This window comes from Arachis hypogaea, chromosome 17 (genome assembly GCF_003086295.3).
Source record: "Arachis hypogaea cultivar Tifrunner chromosome 17, arahy.Tifrunner.gnm2.J5K5, whole genome shotgun sequence".
Taxonomy (NCBI): Eukaryota; Viridiplantae; Streptophyta; class Magnoliopsida; order Fabales; family Fabaceae; genus Arachis; species Arachis hypogaea.
In genome coordinates this window covers 21,923,315-21,947,900 of record NC_092052.1, presented here as the reverse complement: position 1 = coordinate 21,947,900, position 24,586 = coordinate 21,923,315, and the positions used below count along the sequence as shown (strand labels likewise).

Genomic DNA, 24,586 nt, shown 5'->3' with positions numbered 1-24,586 from the left:
TTTTTGTAACGTTTTTACTCCCCTTCTATTTTGGGTCGTGATAACATGTATTTTCATCATTAGCCTACATCACAATTTGTGTGGAGACAATATTCTGTAATCTGTAGCATTGGAAGGGTAAAGTGTATTCTCAAAGAAATATTGTGTATTTATTTTGCTTTGAATGTTGAATTGATATAGATTTTTTCATCAATGGTCGAGATGTGGAATTTTTCAATTACGCTATGTTCTGGTTTTAGAAATATGCATAATATTAATATCATTGGATTAGTTGTTTTTTGATGAGTGAGATGATGGGTTCTTATATAAAGTAGACTAATATTGTTTCTTCATAAAACATTAGAGTTTGATTACGAGAAAGTGATATTTTGTTTTAAATTTGATCCATTCAAAAATTAATACCTAACATGTTATTTCTTTTTTATTGAATTATAACTATACTTTATCATAAAGTATAAAAATAGTATTCCATAATAACAAGCACCATTTGAAATATGTATAATTTTTTTTTTAAAAAAAATTCTATATGTTTTAGAACATACATATTTATAGCATGAAAATAGTCTCCTCGACAAAAAGGATAATGTTGAACAACACCATGGATAAAATAGTATATTAGAAAATCAACAAGATTGTTTAAACAAAAATGTTATGTAGGGGTAGCAATGAAGCGGACAGGGACGGATTTTTGTCCTATTCGATCCTACTTCATTATATAATAATTCGCATATAACCTGTTTTGTTTCTATTTATGGTAGTAAAAAGTTAAACCTTAACCCGTCTTTTGTGGGTACTCACCCTGCCTCTATAATTATTAAAATTTAATAAATAAAATTAAATTTCAAAATTTATATAGCCATCATTACATATATAATATAAATTAAAGTAAAAACTTAAATATGATACAATATTATTAATTATTCTACATATAATATATAGGGTAAAAAATGCATATAAGCCAAGGGGAGATTTTTATTACGCAATTCAGCCAAACCAGATACTCATTCATCAATCAACCAAAGCACACTATAATGTAATTCGAAGCAACAAAATTCGAATTATATTTCTTCATAATTTGAATCGATCTAGCTCGAATTATGCCCAACCATTGCGTACAAGTAGTTCGAATCAAGTTGCTACGAATTATACAACCATAATTCGAATTTAATCAATTCGAATTACTTGCATAACGCGACATAGGGGAAGTTCGAATCATATCGATTCGAATTACTCATTTTTCGTTACAAATGGTAATTCGAAATAAGTTGATTTGAATTATATATATATAGTGCGAATGAGGATGATTCGAATTACTGTGAACCAGACCTGTATATATATGATGTGAATGTGAGTTGCTCTCATTAGAGGGGTCAGATGGCTAGTGAGGACAGTTTTCTAGTATTGGTTCACCACAGAGAATTGATTAAAAGGAAAACTCGGTCCGGTGTGAAGTTCACCGATAAGGATCCTCTCTGTATTATCGTGAGGCCTACGACGAGCTATGATGACATTGTTAGCTCTGTACTGCTGAAACTTGGTCTGGAAGGTGTGAAAAGGGTTAAGAAGTTTTTCTATCGCATTTCAATCATGGTGCTCCAAGATACCGTGAAGTATGATTGTTTCACGATCGGGAGTGATGAGGACTTGCAGGTCATGTTTCATTGTCGCCGGCAGTTTCCTGAGGTGAGGACACCAGAGCTGTTGGCAAAGTTGGTTGACGTGGTATCCAGTTCGGGGGGTTCGAACCGGAATACCAACACTTTAGCCACGGTAGCCGGTTCTAGCTCTAGACCTGCCGTTGCTTCTTCCTCCGTCCCTGCGTACGAGCCACCCATCCAGCCTGTCGCCTCCCCTTCGTTCGCTGTTGATATCAACGGCGGTGTTGGCAACGAGGTTGGAACATGGGAACTTCTTCCGACCTCAGTACAATGTGCTGCACCGGTTGGGGTTGGAGACGGATTGTTTGATGATCTAGAGGATGATGATGTTGAGCCGGATATGATTGCTGATGAGTCTGGCGATGATATTGGAGTGAGTGCGTCTCCGGACGCCACCGCTCCACGAATGCACTCACAAGGGGCTCGTCTAATCGGAACTATCTGTCGTTCAGTCTCGCAAGATGGTATAATCCGGCCATCTGCAAGTACGGAATGTACCTCTCATCAAGTCGCATCCCCTGCTGCCGTCGCATGCTCGATATGCAACGCCGGGGCTGCGCATTACATGGACCGCATAATTAGAACGAATTACAATACCACTAACATATACAATTCATGACGTAAAGAACTAACAAATACTACATGCAATAGAAGATATAGTAAACCACTACCAAAATTGCATACATAAACTGCAAACATAGACCGCTTCTAAAAACCACATGCAAAGCAAAATGTAGTAAACCGCTAGCAAAACCGCATCATAAAACCGCATCCAAAAAACCACTAACATAAACCACATGCAAATCCACTAGAAAAAACCACATGCAAAACCACTCAGTTAACCACCTCCAATACCACCAACCTAAACCGCTGACATAAACCGCTAAAATAAACCATCGACAAAACCGCAAACAAAACCTATAGACTAAACCGCATGCAATACCACTAACCCAAACCACTAACATAAACCGCCAATCAAACTACATGCAAAACTGCTAAAATAAACCACTTGCAATACCGCTTTCATAAACCACTAACATAAACCACTATCATAAACCACTATCAAAAACCACTATCAAAAACCACTAACCTCTTCGTTGATCACCCCGGCGATATGAGCAACTCCATCCAAATGATACAGCCTCTCCGGATCGTCCCTCATCGCCTGAATATGCCGCTCAAGTCTTTGTCACCCCGATTCTAGGTCGTTTTCTCTGGGATTTGGTGGGGTATGAGAATAGAAAACTGATTCGAATGACCTTGGTTCGAACTCCTTATATAGGCGACTCCCTTGTAATTCGAATCAACTTATTTCGAATTACCATTTGTAACGAAAAATGAGTAATTCGAATCGATATGATTCGAACTTCCCCTATGTCACGATATGCAAGTAATTCGAATTACAATTCGAATTATGGTTGTGTAATTTGTAGCAACTTGATTCGAACTACTTGTACGCAATGGTTGGGCATAATTCGAGCTAGATCGATTCGAATTATGAAGAAATATAATTCGAATTTTGTTGCTTCGAATTACATTATAGTGTGCTTTGGTTGATTGATGAATGAGAATCTGGTTTGGCTGAATTGCGTAATAAAAATCTCCCCTTGGCTTATATGCGTTTTTTACCCTAATATATATATACCAGGGCAAAGAGGGAACAAGTATCACCTAAACTCGACTCCATTTCACCCTGCACCAAGGCCGGTAGGGACAACGTAGATACTCACGTGTTCGGATAGTGTTACCATCTCTATTGCTATGTGCTCATTAAAATTAGTCACCATGCATTTGTATATAAATATATACATTGTTTAACTCATTTTTAATGTGTATTTTATATTTTAATATATATTTTATACTAATAACTAATTTTTGTGATTAATTTTAATATACCTAACATAATTGTTGTCTAAATATATATAACACCATCTAAATTGATAGAATATTATTATACGTAAAAATATACTAACCATGCTGGATTCCACTTTTTTTTGTGCCACTAAACAAAATAGGAAAAAATTAAATTAATTAAATTTATTCTAGGGGAAGCCAAAAAGAGTATAAATTATATGATTGGAAGAAATTTAAATGTTTCTAAAATACATATGTTTCAATAGTTTTATTTATTGATTTTAATTATAAAAAATATATAATATATATTAATTAAAATTAATGGTTAAAATTACTGAAACATCAGTGTTTCAAAAATATTTATGAAGGTTCTTGATGGTTTACAGAAGAAGAGTTGAATCTATGACATTCTTTTAATCTTAAATAATAAATTTTCAAACTAAATTAAAAACTGAAATTTTGCTTATGTTTAGACTGAGAGAATGATTATGTAGGAGACAATTTTATTGTCTCATAAATCGTAAAAAATAGAATTAGAGCAAGGAAGAAAAAGATGACTTAGTCATGTATCCTTGTTCAGCTGTCTTGTGTAATGCAACCTATATCTATTCTCCATCACAGCAATGGTAGAATTTTTACTATCTTTTCAAATATTACATACACCAATTCTTAAGGACTCAACCTAATTCTATTAGGGACAAATCAAATTTCTTCCTAAGCTTGACTTAGCTAAATTCACTTCCTAAACTCACACTAAGTGCTCACCTTTGTAAAAAATATCTCTCAGATACATAATACAAAATAAGAATACAATAAAAAGAGATAAGACATAAATCTAGGCTTTTCTTTCCAAGTTCCTCTCTTTACTTTTTCTCTCAATGGTTCTTTCTTAATGCTTCACTTATATGTCTTTTTTCACTGAATAGAAACAAAAAAAGATACAATATACAAACAGAATATTCAATAATAAACCATGAAGGAGACAATGTTGAACAGCTCAAACTCTATAAGATTAACTCAATTTCTGAACTCTCAAACATAGCTATTCATCTTGGCGGAATGCTCTCTTTTATATAGGTGCAATGCTTCCAAGACTTCAAACTTTAATTTGTGAAGTTTCTCTCTTTGCTGATTTCGGGTTCTCTCTCCTTGCCAAAACTGAAGTTGATTTTTTCTTTTTGTATGGCGTGAGGTTGCTTATTCTTTAAAGTTAGCTCCTTGATTCTTGAACCAATTAAGGTCTTCACTTTCTTTTCTTTACTCAAACCCAAAAACATGGATTTGAAATCAGAGTTAAACAATGCAACTTCATTGGTAACAGATCCTCAATAGATTTGATAAATCAGAACCATTAACCTTGTACTTTGGCCTCAAGTTTTGATATTAGCCATTGATTCACAGCAGAAAAAAATAATCACCACTTTTTTCATATTACTCAAAATAGTTACTCAAAAATTAAACCCAATTAAACTTTTAATCCAACCACCAACATATTTGTGATTACCAAATAATTTATTATTTACTAAACTCAATCATTTAAAATTTTTTCTCTATTTCATTATAGAGTCCACTAACCCAATAGTAACCACTTCCCAACTTGATACTAGAGTTGGTGATTGATAGATGCCTGCTCCGAAAAATGCCAAAGCCAGATTGAATACCACACTTTGTTGGGTTGACTAATTTAAAAAGAAAACAACAATTTATTTTTTTGGGGTTGATGTTTATCTTTTAGATTTATTAATATTTTTTACATTGAATTTCCACTAGTTTTTCTTCAATAATTATACTTCCATATCTCATTTTCATCTGGTCATCAAAATAGGAATCAAATTCTCTTTTGTTTTGCTTTCAACATGAATATGCATGCAATGATTATTACATGCATCTTCCTAAAGTTCTCATATATGTTTTAAACTTTCTTGTTATTTAAATATTTTATTTAAACTTCTCCGCAGGAGCACTATTTTTCAATACTGTAGTGGGGGTGCGTAGTGCATAAGTTGGGTATTATTGCATACAATGTAACAGCTTGGGTCAAATCTTTTTTCTTGCAAATTTGAAATTTCTAAAGTTTTATTATATTCTACTCTCTACTCCCTATTGTGGATTGCATAAATATTCTCAACATCAAGAAAAAGTAAACAATGTCACCTTATCCGAAAAAGAAAAGGGGAAAGCCGGAAAAGTGAATATATAAGTTTTTAATTTTTAATTTTTGTATTTAATCACATTAAAAACTTTAGAGTCTTACTATTTAAATAAAAACAATATATTTTAATATCCTAGACGGTATATTTAGATTACTTTCTTCGTAAAACCCTTTTTTATTTTTTTCCTTTTCTTCTTTTCTAAGGAAGTGTGTTAGATAGGTCTCACAAATATATTTCGACACTTCAAGATTATAGATGAAATTTTCCTTTTTTTTTTTTTTATTTAATAAGCGGCTGGTTTATGAATTTTGAAATGTACGTACTTAACTCACTACAAGTATTTATTGAAGTTGTGTCTAGCTATTGATTTAGATTTAATTAACTATTGCATGATTTCCACCATTTTACTTCCTCTAGCAAAACTTACTTGAATATTATTCCGTTTACTTTTGGAAATCTTCATCATCATTTTGAGATGTAGACGCCACTTATGTAATAGTTAAGTATAGAAATCTTTGAAAGTTGAAATATATATTTGGACTACAAGTAATGTGGTTTTGGCGAGTAACGACCAATTCAAAAAATTTTGATAATGAAAGTAAAGTATACATAATATGATAATAATTTTTACAATTGTATTATGTTAGTGAAAAAGATTATTAGTTTTCAAATTATCTAACAAACAAATTAAAACAATAAAATTATAATTTAAAATAATAATAAATAATTTAAAATTTCATATTTTTTGGATTTATATTTTTAAAGAATTGAATAATATTTTTATTATCAATACAATTAAATTTCTCTCTCTCTCCTCTCTCTCTTTTATTTTATATATGTCACTAAACAATCATTTAAAAATTTATCTCGCATACGATTATAAAAGTTAACTCTTTATAATGTTTATAACAGAAAAAATTCTTTCAGCTCATACCATTATTATGGATAAAACTAGAATTAATTAAAAAAAATACTAATAGATAAATAATATTAGAACGGAGAGAGAAATTATATTTTTGAAATTTAGATTTAGAATACTAACTTAATTTTTATTTTCTTTATTAATTATTATTATTATTATTATTATTATTATTATTATTGTTGGAAATAAGTAGTATGACCACAATCCAATCAATCATGTGTCAAATAATTTGCTATTGTTATTATATTAAAATGTTAATATAATAAAGTCCTTGATTAAATTTAGAGATTTATCATTGTGATAGTGATCATAATATTGAGAGATAAATCTTTTATAATTTAATCTAAATTGTTCTTGGTCATAGGATTATTAAAAAGGACATTAATAATCCGGAAAGATCAATATATATATAATGGTATTCATTGGATGAAGATTAATAGATATTCATTTATTAAATTATATATATAGATGATGCATATAGAGATATGGCCATTGAACTGACTCACTTTGAGAATTCCTAATGGTTATAATTACCGTATATTTGTCAATAGGATATTCTCAAAATGAATACAGTAATAGAGTTTCCTTTGACCTGCGACTGTCATAGTAATTAACAATGTATTTATTATACTTTGATTCCGGACACCTAATACCCCAGGGTGCTAGTTGAATGGATATTGGGTATGATTTAAATACTTGTAGAATTAATGATTAGTTAATAAGGAATCCGTCAACTCTCGGTAAAGAGTTTTAGCTCTATGATTATAATGACTAAGATGAATAAAACCTTGGCCAAGGGGATTGAATGAATGAAGAAATGAGTTTCTTAGGTCATTCACAGTTCATTATAATAATGGTAACAAGTTAGAGTTTGACAATTAAATCATACTCTAAGAGTTAACTAAGAGCTGGAAAGATGGAAGGAATTATACTTTGTTCTTCTAAGGTTCTTAGTAAAAATATATTACTTCATACTATCGGGTCGTTGAGGAGTGTTGCTAGACGCCAACCTTGATTAGTAAATTTAGTATGACTAATTTACTACCCGCTTAGTATTGAACCTATAGGGTCACACACTAACGAGTGTTCTAATCTTTGCTGTAGAATTATTTAATTATTAATTTGATTTGATCAAATAAATAATTATATTAATTCAAATGGAATATTATTATATTTTTTGCTAGCACCAAGAATATAATAATAGTATGATAATTGAGAATATTATATGAGATTTGAGAATAATTAGTTATTCTATTTCTAAACTTGAATTCTAAATTTGGATGAGATCCTAACTGATTCGGTTTCAAATTGAGTTATGATATGATTCATAAATTTGAAAGATTCAAGTTTAAAATAACAAGATATGATTTAAATTTGAATTGAGAATCAAAATTTAAAATCAGTAACAAATCTCATACTATATATATGTATGCCAAGAGTAGAGGAATGTGAAAGAGACGAGAATAAAACACAAGGGTTTTATTCCTTTACCTCTACACACATAAATGTATGTGAGCCTGATTCTTGGAGAAGAATTTAATGACATGCAAAGAGTTGCAAGAGGTTTCTCAATTTAGATCAGATGTCCATTGGTCAAGGAGTTGACAGCAAAGGTTGGTCTCGGTGTGGATACGCATAGAGTCTTCGTACAATCGAAGAATAAAGTTTTTACTAAAGCGTCTAAAGGTATTTAGATCTGATCTATATATTATTGGAATAAAGTTTAAGCACAAAATAGATCTTTAAGGATTACTTTCTTTTCTTCCGCTGCGTGTTATGTACACATGTAATCCTTCAATTATTATTATTATTATTATTATTATTATTATTATTATTATTATTTATTAAATAATCAATATAATATTTTTATAACATGATGAATGGTGGAATCTTCTTTAATTCTTATTAGACTGTGAAGTATAGACCAAGAGAAACAAAATTTAAGTGGGTCAAATTTATTATTTGAATGGGAGACAAACGAATTTTTTTCTTATACATTACATAGAAGTTTATAACAATTCAGTGGGAACACTTGTCCCCACCATACCCTTTAATGTAAAACTGTCACTAATAATTTTGGCGGATTTGCAGAGAACTTACATTTCTTAATTTTTTTAGCAACGTTATATGAAAGATAAAAATTATCTAAATTCTTGTCATGATAGTATTTTTCTTAAAAGTTTATTAAACTGAAGGAAAAAATAACATATATGATTATATTTTTAACATTCTTTTTTTAAATATGAATCTCTTTTAAATTTGATTAAGTTTTGCATAAGTTTTTTTTTTTTTGGTCCTATACTATTTTTTCTACTTTTGGAGTTTAATAATATAGATCAAATTCTAGATTTTTCGAATATTTTTTTTTTTATTGTTAAGTTACAGTCTCAACCCAAATAGAGAGACAAGTTTTGAGTGACTTATGATTAATTATACGAAAAGTATATGGAATCAATTCCAAATCAGCAAAGAATGGAACAAATTAATTAATATAAATATAGTAATTAATTTTATTTATTTATAATTTAAAATATTAGTCATTAAATGTTTTACCACATTTAAATTAGGAGGAGATACGTTTAGTATCATTACAACGTGAATAACGAAAACTGATTCAATTAGCTTCCCTCTCTAAATGTTTAAAACATGATAAATCAGAAAATAGATTTAGAACCATCCAATTTACAAAGAAAAAAAACATCATAATGCCTAACATAAACACCATCCACGTAAAGATTTTAGATTCATCAAAAAATATTTGACTGATTTTTTATTGAAACTATCTTGATTCTCTAGCATTATTGTTAATTATATAACTCTTTCGACATTACCGTCAAAATTATAAAACCACCCCACAAATCCCCTACATGCAAAAAGACAAAGTGTTACAATGCAAATATTAAAACAGAATATAAAGGACTCAAAATACATGACTAATCAATACATGGTCTTCAACCTGTTAGAGATCCCCTTTAAAAATTGCCAATATTTTTTATTTTTTTGCGACATTAAAGTCAAACCTTAATGTTGAGCACATAGTCAAATAAATTTTCTCACACCTAAGTGACAAGGACTCCCTCACCAATCCAACAAATATTTTTAGCTAAGATAATCTCATCTCTTTATAGCTCATTAGTACATTTTAACATAAGTCCATCTATTAATAACAAATTTCAGTCCCAAAATTCACATATAAACTATTGATTGTTACACCAAGTAATTATTCTATTTTCATTATCTTTTGTAATGATCCTCCATATATTCATGTGTCCAAAATTATTTTCAGTTGTATATTGAAATTCCAACATCTAAAGACCTTTAAACAAATTCACCAATTTGTTTCTTTTAAAATTGAGGTTCCAACTTCTATTATATTTGTTTGTTGTCCATTGTATAAAAGTTTGGCCCTTTGTGACAAAAACCAGCTCTTCAATTGTTGTTATTACTTTTTTCAGTATAAATTGAATGACCATTTTCACTCCTTTAATCTCTGTTATCATACTATTATCTGTATTTAAAAATTCACACAAGAATACTAGAGAACAATAGTTTATATTTATGGACAGTATTATGATGATGAAGGCCTTTTTTTCTATATTTGATAAAAATACGTGGCTGAAATTGCTTTTATACACGTGATTTATATGTTAGGTGGGAAACAATTACTGAATTGAAGACAGAAGCATGATAAGCTTGTCACTTCAAGTGTTATAATTAGTAAAAATTAATGCTAATGTTAACGGTGTAATTTATAGGCTATTTTTGGTGGGCCTAAAAATTTTGTACAAAATAGTTATGGTTGGGTCTCTTTTTTTTTTTAAATTAAAAAATAGAAGTGATATGAGTAATTTTTTTAATCCAAAAAAAATGATTATGGATAGTAAAAAGTAAAGAAAAAGAAAATCTGTTGCTGAAAAATTAAACAAAAAACACTTATTCTTGTCCAAAAAAAACATGATGATGAACATAACAAACAGTGATGACATGAGCTGAAAAAAAGTGACAATAATAATAATAATAATAATAATAATAATAATAATAATAATAATAATAATTAGAGAATTATGTTTAAGATTTAATAAACATCACAAATTGTTCGACTTTTTGATTTAGGATTTAGAGTGTGTTTTGAATGTGATAATTTTTGTGGAAGAACAAATTTTTGTTAGATGATTTAAAAAAAAAAAAATAAACGAATATTGTTAGGCAGAGATAGATCTATATGTACTAATTTGTGGAGACAAGTATCTATCCCTACTATAATTTAAAATTTTTTTTTGAATAGTATATGATAATAATATTTATTTACCTTATTAAATTATTGAATTTGATCCCATAATAATTTGTTATTCAACTTTTGATATTTAATAGTCAATTTAAGAATTTTATATTAGATGTCTATTAGAATGATCAATTCTCAGTTTAAATGAATTGGTGTTGTTTGTTAGAAATTAATTCGAAAAAATATTATTTATCTTCTTTTGAAATTAGTTTGAGCTTTTTCGGTAGCAACTGCATTAATTTAAAGAACTTTTTCAATTATGAATATTAGTAAGAGTTGACTTCTAATTATATGAGAAGTAGATTTCTAAATAATTATTTACTAATATACATAGAAAGAGAGACATTTTGATTGAACTGTTGAAAAAAAAAGTACTCAATAATTTTTTTAAAATATAAAACCTAAAAAATAAAATTCTAAAATATATGTTATTATTTAAATCCTAAATCAAAAATTTATTCCTCCACAAAAAGTATCACACTCAAAACACACTCTAAGTCCTAAATCAAAAAGTCAAACAATTTGTAATGTTTATTAAATCTTAAACATAATTCTCTAATAATAATAATAATAATAATAATAATAATAATAATTATTATTATTATTATTATTATTATTATTATTATTATTATTATTATTATTATTATTATTGCTAGTGTTACTCTTCTTATAATTGTCACTTTTTTTTTCAACTCATGTCTTCACTGTTATGTTCATCATCATGGTTTTTTTTGGGACAAGAACAAGTGCTTTTGGTTTTATTTTTCAGCAACAGATTTTCTTTTTCTTTACTTTTTGCTATTGATAATCATCTTTTTTGAATTAAAAAAAACTACTCATAACATTTCTATTTTTAAATTAAAAAAAAGTGATCCATAATCATTTTATACAAAACTTTTAGGCTCACCAAAAATGGCCTACAAATTACACCGTTAACATTAATATTAATTTCTGCTAATTATAATATCTGAAGTGACAAACTCATCATATTTCTGTCTTCGATTCAATAATTATTTTCACTGCATTTAACATATAAATCACGTGTATAGAAGTAATTTCAACCACATATTTTCATCATGTACAGAAATAAAAGTCCTTACAGAAATAAAAGTCCTTCATCACCGTAGTACTGCCCTTTATTAAAAGATATCATTCCATTGCCATCATTTTTTTTTAGATATACTCCACACAAAGTCACTATTGTATTTTTCTATCTGTTCCCTTTTTTCATAAACAAGTCTTTTCTCCACACTCCTCCCTAAACCCTCTGTCCTATAATAGTCCACATTATTAAATTTTTTTCATTCAGAACAATGATATAATATTTCTTCCCAAACTTTTTTTCCTTTACTTCTTTATCCTTAGATATTCTTTTATTTCTCGCCTTTCACATAAACCATATAATAGCAAATCAAATATTGATCTATTTCTTTCTTGCAAGTCTAACCATCTTTTGTTTGCACCATGTATATCAAAGGAGTCCTTAAGATCATTTGGTCTAACCTGATTTATTCCACCCATTTGTATTGTTTTTGTCCACATCAAATCTACATAATTACAATGGATAAAGAGATGATTTTTGTCCTCAACAACATGCTCACATAACATACAGCCAGCTTCATTATGATTTATAATGTTCAAATTCATTAACCTTCTTTTTGTGTTCAATCTTTTAAAGATTGCACTCCAAGCCATGATCTCTATCCTTGGAGGTATCGTTTTCCTCCACACATTGTTAAAGATGTGTTTCGATTCAGCCACTCCTAAACCTTTTTTCTACTGCCATATTAATGAGGGATTTGATTAAAAACCTTCCATCTTCTGAAAAACACCATATTGCTTCATCCTGATACTTGAAATTAAGAAAATATTTTGTAATAAGTTATTTACTCTCTCATTCAAAAAGGCATTTTTATCATTGTAAATTTCAACACCAAAAATCACAATTTGCTATTATTTCAGCTTTATTTGATGAGATTGCATAAAGTTTAAAAAATTTGTCTTTGAGGCACAGTTCTCCCACTCGTTCATCTATCCTCTCAAAATCTTATTTTATATCCATCTTTCACACATATTCTAATTCCCTTTTACGCCAGTTACGTATTTTGACGTCTTTAACTATATCACTCCAAGGCCCATTTGATTTAGATTCTCTATTCTCGATGATATATTTTACTACATTATTATCATTATACGATGCCATAATGCAATTTTAAAGGGGCTTATCTTTTGTCGAAAAACTTTACCATTATTTTAAATATAGATCTCTAATATCATGTTATGAAATCAATTTTTTTTCAAAAATTTAAACTATCAAACTGATAGAAAAAGAAAATATGTATAATTATATTTTTAAAAATTTTAAATCTTAATAGTATAAAAATAAAGGATTAATCCAAAGTAACACGCATTTTCCATAAATAATGGAATCCGTTACCTAACCGAGCATTAGGCCATAGCTAAGAAGTCCAACAACAGTAGGATAGTGGAGGGGAAAAAGCAAAAAAAATATATATTATATATATTATAAGTGTATAGCTCAAGGTTGGTATAACATTATTTGTAACTGCTCTTCAATTCATTATTCATTAATATCATGAAGATTAGGCTATTTTCCAAGCGTACTGGACCGAACCATGGAACTATATAAGTTTGAAGATTGGAGGTATCGGAATAATTAGTGAACAGTAAAAATATAGTATATATATTGTATCTCAATCGTCAAAGCATGCACACACGCAAGCATTATTCTAATTAAATAAGAATAGCAGCAAATCACGGAGCTAATAATTTGATATGTCAGTGATGTTTTTCCTTATTAATATTACTTTGCACTTAGAAATATTATCGTATATATATATATATATATATATATATATATATATATATACACACACATGAACAGTTTATCTGAGTTCACAGAAATAAGAATTAGATAATGTCTCACATCCATACATGCCGACATGCATCTCTTATTTGATTATTTGGGTTTATGATTTTGTATTAGTTTGATTTTTATATCTTTCTTTTAAATAAGGCTTCATAAGAATTCTTAGTTAACCTTAGCTGAAAGAAGAAAAAATATCCCATCTCAAGATTATGGGACATCCAAAAAGCCTAATTAACTAAACTTCTAAATCTATGATGAATTTAATTTTCATATCTTATCAGTCTAAAAATAAACAATTTTACACAAATTATTAATCGTATATTATCACATTAGTGAAAATAATTTTTTTAACTCATTACTTAAAAAAAAATTATTTGAACGTATATATAAATCCAATTAAACAATTATATAAAACTTTTTACAATGTCAATACATAAACTCCTAAAATTATTTCAAATGAAAAGAATTATCTAACATTTATAAATCATTTTCGACAAATAACTAAAACATTCATATTAAATTAAAACATCATCAATTTCAAAAGAAATTTAAGACTAAACTAAGTTTGAAAATTATTAAATGCTTATTGCATATATAATATGCTATAAATTATTATAAATAGGTGTATAAATGAAAGTTGAAAAAAATTAAAATATATTTATATATACTAATTAAATGACTTCTATTGTATTTGTTGGATAATAATAGTAGTAGTAGGTGACCAACACTTTTTTTTTTTTTTTTTTAATTTTTAACTTATATTTGAGCTAATATTAATCAATTCTTTTTTTATACTAAAAGTATTAGCTTTTTAAACATTGCTTATTTGTGTTTCCTTTTTCTAGAATGAAGTACTAGTGGACTATGTTTGACTGATTAAGAATCTGTATATTATAAAGTCAAAAATGGAGCGCGCAATAGCAGTATGCCATCACTATAAATAAAGCTTTAGGAGCATAGGGTTTTACTTAACACAATAGAGCAAAGTGATAGTAATAATCACTTTATTCTTCTAAGTGGTGAAGCTAAAATATCAGTGTTTTATCTTAGTCCTTAGGGAAAATATGGCATATTTCTCACCTTCACGTTTTTGCATGTCAATTATTTTAATTTGCATGTTTAGCATTGCATCTTCTCAATTAAGCTCAAATTATTATTACAAAACATGTCCACAAGCACTCTCCATAATAAGAAGTGCAGTGATGAGTGCAGTTGCCAAAGAGCACCGCATGGGTGCATCCTTGCTCCGTCTTCATTTCCATGATTGCTTTGTCAATGCACGTCTCATCTTTCACTTTCATTCTATTCTCATCATGCTCATGCATCTATATATTATTTTATTTTAAGAGAAACCAATATCACAAGCAATTTTCTTTTACCGTGGGTATATAATAATATTTGGCAGAAAAATATATAATTATAAATAATTGTGTAATTTTAGATATAATAAATATATAATTATCAATATTATATGTATAAAATTATAGATAAATTAAATAAGTTAATTTTAATTTAGTTATTGTCTTTTTAGCATTATCGATGTGTCACACTACGTTGTTAGTCTAATTTTTGTAATATATTTTGGTAGTAACTAATAAAAATTGTTTCCAAATTTTATTATTCAAGATAGAACGAAAACTAAATGTTTCCAGGCAATATATATTTTCAAATATTGCTCTAAAATATTGTTGACTAAAGTCAAAGTTGTAGTAGTGCTTTGTTACCTATTATCATCATCAGTTTGATGCATGCATCAGTTATATAATTAAACTTTGTGGTGCCATATATATTGTTGGTGATTTAATAAATGATTAGATATAGTGTGCTCTCTATAATTTTATTAAATTTTAATTAGATTTTAATATTTTTTAATTAAATTTTTATGTTATTTTTAATTTTATAATTAATTTTTTAATATAAAAAATATTAGACTAAATATTTTTTTATAAATTAAAGATGTTTATAATTAAAAAATCTAACTAGATCTTTGATCGTATATATTTTAAAAAATATATTCGGTTAATTTTAACCTTTTTAATGTGAAAAGAATCTAATTATAAAATTAAAAAATAATATAGAAATTTAATTAAAAAAATATAGGTGTTTAATTGAAACAAACAGAATAATTAATTCTTTAATAAATAATGTATCTTATAATTGTTTGTCTTATTAAGAGATAGATGCTTGATAATCTCATCACTAGAAAAATGAGCTAAATTACATTTTCATATTAAACTTGCATTGTAGGGATGTGATGCATCGGTTCTATTAGATGACACATCGAGTTTTACTGGAGAGAAGACAGCTGGTCCGAATGTGAATTCTCTCCGAGGTTTTGATGTAATTGATGACATTAAAACTAAGGTTGAAGCTGCTTGTCCCAGTGTTGTTTCTTGTGCTGATATTCTTGCTCTTGCCGCACGTGATTCTGTTCTTGCAGTAAGTTCAATTCCATATATATATATAATTCTTCTTAATAACTAATTATTACTATAGTTTTAAAATCAGGTTAATACAAAATCCCAACTAATAGTATGCTTATTAGTTATTGTTTGTTAGGTTTACAAACAACTGTTGTCACTTCTTGATGTAGATAACATGCATTTCATATCTTAGTTCTTGAGATATTTTATTAAGTAATTAATATATACTAGGAAAGAATATCACGGAAAATTTTGCAATAAACTTATAGAATCTTAAAAAAAAAATATCAAGTATGCTCTTGAGAAATTTTACGCGGATGTACTTAAAAATCTCTAGTAAAAAAAAAATATTAAATAAGCCTCTAAAAATATTTGTCAACTTATAAATTCCTGACATTGCAATTCTTTAGAAACTCACTTTATACTTGATTTTTTTTTTAATTTTAAAAAAATATGATTGTAAACTTCTCTATGTGTGGTATTTCTTACATGAATCCTAATAGAGTATTTGTACAATGTGTACAATGAGCTATTTATTTTACTCATGAGTTAAAAAATGAACATCCAGAGTAAAATACTACTAATTTCTTAAACACAATACACTTATACTATTTAGAATAATCATTCGAGTACCAGGAATAATAAACATCTAATATCCTACTGAATTGAACATCTCTAAACTTCTGTTGTACACATTATACAGATACTCTATTGGTTCCTATACTTCCTCTTTTAAGACTTATTTTGGTAACATTTTTACTTTTTAAAAATAGTTTATAAAAATTAGTTTTTAAAACATAATCTTTTAAAAGTTATAACATATATATTTGATAAATTAAATTAAATATAACCCTTAAGAAGTACAAGCAATAATAAGTACATTTAGTAAAATAATTTTTAAAATTTAAAAGTATTATAATAAGTATTTATGTAAGAATTAAATTTGAATATTAATTAATATATAAGATTATATTAGAATTTTTAATTTTAATAAGTATAAATTATTTTTAAAAAATTTTACCTTAGATATTTTTAAAAATATTTTTATTTTTTAAAAACAAGTAGACGTACATAATATTTTTAATTTACTAAACATAAAATAAAAAACTTGTATTTTTTAAAAATACAAACATTTTTACAAAAAATTTATCAAATCAAGCCTAAATTGAGATATCCTTTGATTATTTAATTTTCAGTTGGGGGGTCCATCATGGAATGTTGGGTTAGGCAGAAGAGACTCAACGAGTGCAAGTAAAGATGATGCCACTAAAGATATCCCTTCCCCTTTGATGGATCTAAATCAACTTATCTCTGCTTTTTCAAATAAGGGCTTTAACACCAATGAGATGGTTGCCCTCTCAGGTAAATTATATTACTCTCATTTCCATTATCATACTTGCTGCCTTTTGTGAATTTTGAAATCTTTTGCACTAATTTCTCTTTGTCTAGGCTTTAACTAACACATTATTTGATTCATATGTTTAGAATATAATTTTATTCTGAAAAGTCTAGAGAACTAATATTATTTCAGTCAATTAATTTAAAAAATTTTAAAAACACGCAACAACTGGAAAGAAATGAACATCATAAATAAACATTTGAAACTAAAATGTAAAAATAATAAAAACATCCAAAATTTAAATAAAAAAAATTAAAAGTGAAACAAATAAAAACCAATTAAGCGTTTAAAAAATTTAGAATTTAGAAAATTTAATGTTTAGGATTTAGGACAGATGAAGACATATCAACAAGTGGTTGATTGACAGTAGTAATAGATAAAATTGTGGTGTTCCAAGAAAGAAGTGAGAATGAGAAAAAAGACCATTTCTAAAAAAATAATGAGTGAATTTGTTTGATTGTGGTCCAATAATTGGTTATCGACTAAAGTTGGCTATTTTTTTAGGCCAATTCTATGGTGTCTATAAGTTCGTGTCTAAATTTTTGTCTAACTTATCTTTTGTAGTAAGTTTGATTTTTTCTTTAAATTATTTATTTTTATATCTTTTAAATTAAATATTAATTTTTCTTTTTTTTTATAAGTAGACACTATTTTTTAGGTATCATAGCATTCATCATTTTTTTTTTATCGGCTCTCTAATAGACTTATTTTATTTTACATTTAAAGTTTGGTAAAATTGATATTTTTGATATAACTCTGCTCGCATGTTTTTAGTAGAATTTATATGATTAAAGGTTAAAGCCTAACATACATGTATATGTTATGAATTTATATGATTTTAATTTGATTGTATATGATTATGTAAGGAGTGTATTAACATTTTCATGTGTAGGAGCTCACACAACAGGGGAAGCCAGATGCCAATTATTTCGAGGAAGGCTTTACAACGAAACAAGCATTGATTCAACTTTGGCAACATCACTGAGGCAGAATTGTCCAAGCACTGGCGGCGATACCAACCTTTCGCCGCTCGATACCACCACCAGTGTCCTATTTGACAATGCCTACTTTAAGAACCTTGTCAACCAAAAAGGGCTTCTACACTCTGATCAGCAACTCTTCAGTGGTGGTTCCACTGATTCTCAGGTCACCAGCTATAGCAACAACCCTGCAAGCTTCTTTGTCGACTTTGCAAACGCCATGGTCAAGATGGGAAACCTTAGCCCTTTGACAGGGAACGACGGCCAAATTCGTACTAACTGTCGCAAAATTAATTAAAAATAACAATAGTGACTAAGACAACAATGGTGCAAAGCATCCTACTTTATACAAAGTCTGTCTAAGGAAAGGCTACACCTAATGTTGGGCCAAAAATATGATAATTAAGAAGGGCAAAAAGTAATGCTCCTTTAGTTTTAAGTGTAAGGTGTTATGGTCAGTCAGAAGCTGTTGTGATAGTCTCTGAAGGGGAAATAAACCAAAGAAATTGATTTGCTGTTGTTTAGCAAGCAGAAATTTCATCCATAAACATGCTAGAGTTGTATTTTTAATAATACCTTAATGCTACTATAACTTCTTAAAACCCTCTTTTGATGAATGAAAGAAATTGATTTGCTGTTGTTTAAAAATAATAATAAAGTAAAATTCTAATTTATTAAAATGGCTCCTCTTCAAGAAAACTTGTTAAGGGTATAGACATTATAATTTGAACACTTCTATTGACGTTAAGAATATCTATTTTTTAGTAACTAATAATAGTACATAGATACTTTTTAATCTCTTGGCCAACAACAAACTCTTAAATGAAATTCTAATTTGCAACAGATTAGTCTTTTACTTGCCAGTCTAGGAGATGCCATAAGAAACAAAAAAAATTGACAACAGTAAATAGATATTTTACTAAAAATAATTATTTAAAGTAAACAGTAAAAAATGCTACTATAGACTCGAGACTAAACTATTCTCTCTGTTGATTTTTGCTTAATTACTATGTCAATGTCAGAAATTTATCTATCAAATTTTGTAGATAGATTAGAATCTATGAAGAGCTTCGGGGTTAGACTTTACCAAATGCCAATTTCTCATTTGAAAAATGTTGACAACTGGTATTTGAGTTACTATTTAAGAAGCAAATATATTACATGTGTGTGTCCATTTTCCAAAAAGTACATATAATCTGTTAGTGAGGTAGGAAACTAAATTGGCAAATTAGCTGAGGTTGCAAACTCTAATATATGGATTATCGAACATAACATATCTGGACCAATATGATTGATATTTGGAAACAGCAAGATTCAACCATGGCTTATAGTTTCCATTGTAGTGAATCACAGCAGCATTCTCAATCTCTGTTAGGTTCAGAGCTGGATCATAGCCGAGTCCCAAGACGTGCCAGCCTCGGTCTAATGGATAGGTCAGATTATAAAAGGTTATTAGTCCAGGAGGTAACGTTCCGAGCTTCCAGAGGGTTCTATCCTCGTTCTGCAGAAAAGAAAAACAATCAATTCCAGATCTGCCAAGAAGAAATGACAAGTTCACGCACACAAAAGATTGAGATTTGGCTCCAGGAACTGAAATGAACAGAGTTTCAGGAAAACAAACACAAATGCAAGAGTGCAACCAATTTCGTAAAATGATATTCAAAGGAAAAGAAACATCGAAAATATTAAGATATATTTGGAGAGATATGAAGGAAGAGGACGAAGGCAAGAAAAACTTACCATGTCTTGCCACCGATGATATATTCCTGTGATATTCCGTTTCTTCCACTCTATCAGGTCGAACATATTCATACCAAATGCCCAGCCACATGCTTTCGGGCTGAAATTTTTGGAGATCAGTGGATTACTAAAGTTGAGGTATTTATCAAACCTATGGAAGCTCTCCTTGCATGTCTCCACTGCACCATTAACCATTCCTTTCAGATCAACAGACCAAAGAGGTGTCAAATCTTTCTGCACTACAATGTCATCATCCAAGAATAGAACTTTGTTTAATTTCGGATAAACTTCGGGAAGGTAGAACCTTAGGTGATTTAGCATTGATAAATACTTGGGATTTCTGTATTTCAAATTGTCAGATCCAGCAGAAAGTGAGGAAGGATTATTAGCTTTAAAGTAGTATTCCTTAATTCTCGCCGATTCAAGTTGACGTAGGACAGAACAATATGAAGAATTCAACCACTTGAAATCATCGATATTCTGAACTTCAATGGTTGCATTAGCAGGAGGGTTGACAAGAAACCACATCCTCATTGCTGCAAAATTTAATTTATCAGTTACTATATGGAATACTTGCTTCTCAGGATCCTTTGCATTCTGCACCGTAGAATTGACAACCACAGATGTAGCCAGTACATTATCAGAAAATATAGCATAGTGGTAAAGCGATGGATCTTCAATCTTCTGGTCGTCAAGACTTCCTTTCTTATGATAGCCCTGCAGGTAATAATCTGCTGCAAGTTGAAGGGGAAGACAATGCAATTGTCTAGGCACTGTTTTTGCAGCAAGCTGAATCAAGAATGCACTTCTTTTTCTCTGTACGTTCACATTGTCTTCCATAGACTGAAGTGTAGCCCTTAACTTTCTTGCTACCAAGGGGCAGTCATATAGTTGGTCCTTTGCTTCAGAAAGAATATGACCCATAGCTTTTGCTTGATCAAATGCTCTAGGAAAGCCAAGAAAAGAAATATGAATTTTTCATGTTTGAAACAACTTAACAAACCTAATAAATAAGACTGATGCAATGTGAAAAATACCCAGGCTGAAGCTCAGCATCAGAATTGGCTTCACCTATAGCTTGTTCACTTTCTTTGAAGTGTTTAACAAGCACACTGTAAAGAACAGTTTTGTTCATAGATTTTGCAATGTTGCTATATGCTTTGGCCATTATAATTTGATCTCGCATGAGTTTCAGAGTTGAGTCGGAATTTGGATTCTCGTATTCTACCCTCCATATACTATACTTTCCCTTTTTAGTGGTATGAAATCCTTCTGAGCGCTCAACTGCTCCTGACACGATGTGATTTTCAGTTTCTTTGTCCTGCTGTAGAAGCGCAGCAGCACGAGCTTTCCTTCTTTCTTGTCGCATCATCTAAGGGATTGAAAACTATTAAAAGAAGCAAAAATCAACAGAGAAAAAAAACAACAAAAAAACAGAGAATAGAACCAACAAGCTTTCTCTAATCTCTATCATTTTTGTTTGACTGAGATGCAAACAGTGGAATTTGATAATTACCCTGCGCTTGATCTTCATTGGAGTCAATGACAGGGAATGGGTGCTTTTCACTCTGTTTTCTTTAGAAATTTTCTCACCTATGGAGAGCTTCGGAGTGTCTTTAAATCTTGAATCAGTTGGAAATGATTCCACCAGTTCCTACATGCATGTTGGTAGCTTATGTAATTCATCTATCAGAGTCATGTGCACCAGGTCTAAATCATTCCAGATTATATAAATGAAATCAAACTAGAGTACCTGGGATCTCGTTTGATGTTCATTATTTTCATTAGTAGGGTTTTCCCAAATCCAGGAATCAGATAAGTCCCTCATTTTCAACCTAGCCAGTTGAAAATGGCCAGATGCATCGCTGTATGTTGCAATTATATCAATGTCCTGTATACAATCATTACTCTATAAGCACTATTACTGCTTCTCTACCGTGAATATGCATTAACTGTCTATCAATACCTTCTCATCGGGAGAACTGTGGACTCTAGTCAGAAAAATGTCTTGTTCCTGCTTGCACAGCATTAGCAACATGATCAAAATTACAAGAGGTGTATCATGACACGAAACACTCTCTACTAAGACACTAAGATAATAACAGGTTACTTCTAGTTGGTTTCAAAGTTGATTGACATGTCAACAACATCTGAGATGAACACACCTTTGTGTGATGACATTGGTCGCAATCATAGAGGGCCTGAGATCCTCTGATATCACTTTCGCTGAAAAATTTTGATGAGGTGATGTCAACTGAATTTATTTTTGATAAGATGTCAACAGAAACTTGACAAGGTAAGATCATTAATATCCAATGATATCAAAGGAAAGGATGGACTTATTACTTGGTTGCTGAAATGTATGAAGAAACTGATGCACCATAAAACAAAACCTGCTGACAAAAGTAAAAGAGTGAATAGAGATTCCATTCCATTTATTAACCAGTTACATAGAGATGGGGGTAGTAAACATTAACAACGCAAAATTGAAAGGAGATAAAGAGATTACCAAAAAGAGGAATACAAGTACTGTTCTACACGGTAAACGTGGATAAGTCCCCATGCTAAGTAGAATTGAACTTGATACACCTGATTGAATCTATCTTGTGTGATGGCTCATCCCATCTTTTCATTCATTACTCTTCTCTCAGTTCTTGTTGCCAATTGGGCCAGCTACTAAACTGCCCAGAATTTTATATAAATCAGATATTTGGTAAATTTAAACTATATTTTCTCACAGAGAAGCAAACATATTGAGGCAAAGTGAGAAGGAAAAAAATAGCTAGAAATCAATCCCTCCATGGGTAATGCATAAACTAAGTTCCACCAAATTCAACACTACAAATGCCACACAAAGTTATAACACATTACTCAAAAAACAGTATGACTAAGAAAATACTAGTTCACAGACTAGACACAGGCAGCTAACATAAACTAGCCATGGCTAGGCTAGCAACCTTGAAATTCGGTGCAGTGAAAAACAATTACAGACACTAGTATGGCTTGTTAATCTTGTTATTGTCCCTTTCCCTTAGCCCCTGTCATGTTTATGAAGTGTCATTTATTCCCCTCCATTATCACTACAATTGTTGAACCCTATCCCTCTATTTTGAAATAGATGATAGTTAGCAAAAGCAAATGCGGTTGAGGGACAGCACCACACGTCCACACTGCAACTTGTCAGACGCATCATAAGGTTTGAATAAAGGGGAACAAGACTTCAAAGTGAAAAGGTAAGGGGGAAACAATGTATAGCATCTAATCTTTACATCCGACTATCCAAGTATCAAGTGCTGTCGTATGTTCATACAATGATGAATTTCATTTCTCAGCAACTTACGTCACCATTTTCATACTGAATATTTTAGAAACTATACCAAATTGTTATAGAGAGAGCATGTAATAATACTAGCTTTAAAACAATATATATCTCCTTTCCCCAAATTGCTCATATCTCCATTTTCCTGATTAGAAATTTGAACTTGAAAAGTCACAAAACCAGGCAAAAAGCAAAGAGAGCTTCAAATTATTCAACAACAAATGCACACACAATGCAATCACTGTAAACACTACTAACTATTCGAAAGGATATTTATGTCATTTCCAGCAACAGATTACACCAATTGAAACAACGATAACCATTAAATGAATCCAAGAACTGAAACCATAAACACAAATTGAATTAACTTTAGAATCAGAAGATCAGATCTTAACACCATAATCAAATGATTTACCCCAAAATCAGGCACTATTGAGAAGGGATCTTCACTTCCAAGTGCCAAGCTACAGATCCTCTTGAACGGGATCGATGACGACGGATGAGCAGTTCGGCGGTGCGGTGGTGCGGCCGGGTAGCAGTCCTTTTTCTTCTCTGTCACGCGATCTCTGTTTCTCTCTCTCTCTCTGTTTTATTCTATTTGCTTCAATTTCTCTTTAATTCATTTTTTTTTATGGAATTTCTCTCTAATTCATCTAGTTACTCAAATAACAAATATACATCGCATTCACATCCCTTCTTCAAAATATTTCTCCCTTCAATTTACTCCTTTTGAAAAATTAATTTATAATCTATAACTATTATAAAGAGTATTAAAGTGTTTCCTTTTAGCAACTACTTTTACTTTTTGGTTTTTTGCAATTTTTGGCTATCAATCTAATATTTTTTAAAAAGTTAAATAATAAATTACTCTTTATTATATATATTATTATATGATAAATTTAGCTAGGTATGTACGCCTAAAATAAATTTAATATATTTTAGAATAAATTAGATAAATAAATAGAT

The 24,586-nt window shown here is 29.6% G+C and overlaps 2 protein-coding genes across 11 annotated transcripts; one reads left to right on the top strand and one right to left on the bottom strand.

The window, feature by feature from the left end:
* Nucleotides 1–14,725: 14,725 nt before the first annotated feature.
* On the top strand, nucleotides 14,726–19,163 carry LOC112767040 (cationic peroxidase 1-like). Its single transcript, XM_025812927.3, has 4 exons — nucleotides 14,726–15,036; nucleotides 16,007–16,198; nucleotides 17,379–17,544; nucleotides 18,474–19,163. Exons 1-4 carry the CDS (start codon nucleotides 14,824–14,826, stop codon nucleotides 18,857–18,859), a joined length of 957 nt encoding a protein of 318 aa, XP_025668712.1. The 5' UTR covers nucleotides 14,726–14,823; the 3' UTR covers nucleotides 18,860–19,163.
* Nucleotides 19,164–19,637: 474 nt separating this feature from the next.
* Nucleotides 19,638–24,366, bottom strand: LOC112764551 (probable galacturonosyltransferase 3). 10 transcript variants are annotated; one of them, XM_025810212.2, is made up of 10 exons: nucleotides 24,036–24,366; nucleotides 22,811–22,977; nucleotides 22,648–22,694; nucleotides 22,467–22,527; nucleotides 22,268–22,315; nucleotides 22,055–22,192; nucleotides 21,818–21,955; nucleotides 21,339–21,673; nucleotides 20,302–21,247; nucleotides 19,638–20,062 (listed from the first exon to the last, which is right to left on the bottom strand). In XM_025810212.2, exons 2-10 carry the CDS (start codon nucleotides 22,862–22,864, stop codon nucleotides 19,790–19,792), a joined length of 2,040 nt encoding a protein of 679 aa, XP_025665997.1. In that variant the 5' UTR covers nucleotides 22,865–22,977; nucleotides 24,036–24,366; the 3' UTR covers nucleotides 19,638–19,789. The 10 variants fall into 10 exon arrangements, with proteins under 10 accessions (XP_025665997.1, XP_025665995.1, XP_025665998.1 ...); XM_025810210.2 differs by having other exon boundaries at nucleotides 22,648–22,697; nucleotides 22,811–22,982; nucleotides 24,036–24,351; XM_025810213.3 differs by having other exon boundaries at nucleotides 22,811–22,982; nucleotides 24,036–24,342.
* Nucleotides 24,367–24,586: the final 220 nt, after the last annotated feature.

Excerpts from the sequence above, each read along its gene's own strand:
- LOC112764551 (XM_025810210.2), bottom strand. The coding sequence starts at position 22,864 with ATGGGGACTTATCCACGTTTACCGTGTAGAACAGTACTTGTATTCCTC. Across the intron at positions 22,528-22,647 it reads TCATACATTTCAGCAACCAA|CGAAAGTGATATCAGAGGAT; the intron begins GTAATAAGTCCA and ends AAAATTTTTCAG. Across the intron at positions 21,956-22,054 it reads AACATCAAACGAGATCCCAG|GAACTGGTGGAATCATTTCC; the intron begins GTACTCTAGTTT and ends ACATGCATGTAG.
- LOC112767040 (XM_025812927.3), top strand. The coding sequence starts at position 14,824 with ATGGCATATTTCTCACCTTCACGTTTTTGCATGTCAATTATTTTAATT. Across the intron at positions 15,037-16,006 it reads TCCATGATTGCTTTGTCAAT|GGATGTGATGCATCGGTTCT; the intron begins GCACGTCTCATC and ends CTTGCATTGTAG. Across the intron at positions 17,545-18,473 it reads TGAGATGGTTGCCCTCTCAG|GAGCTCACACAACAGGGGAA; the intron begins GTAAATTATATT and ends TTTCATGTGTAG.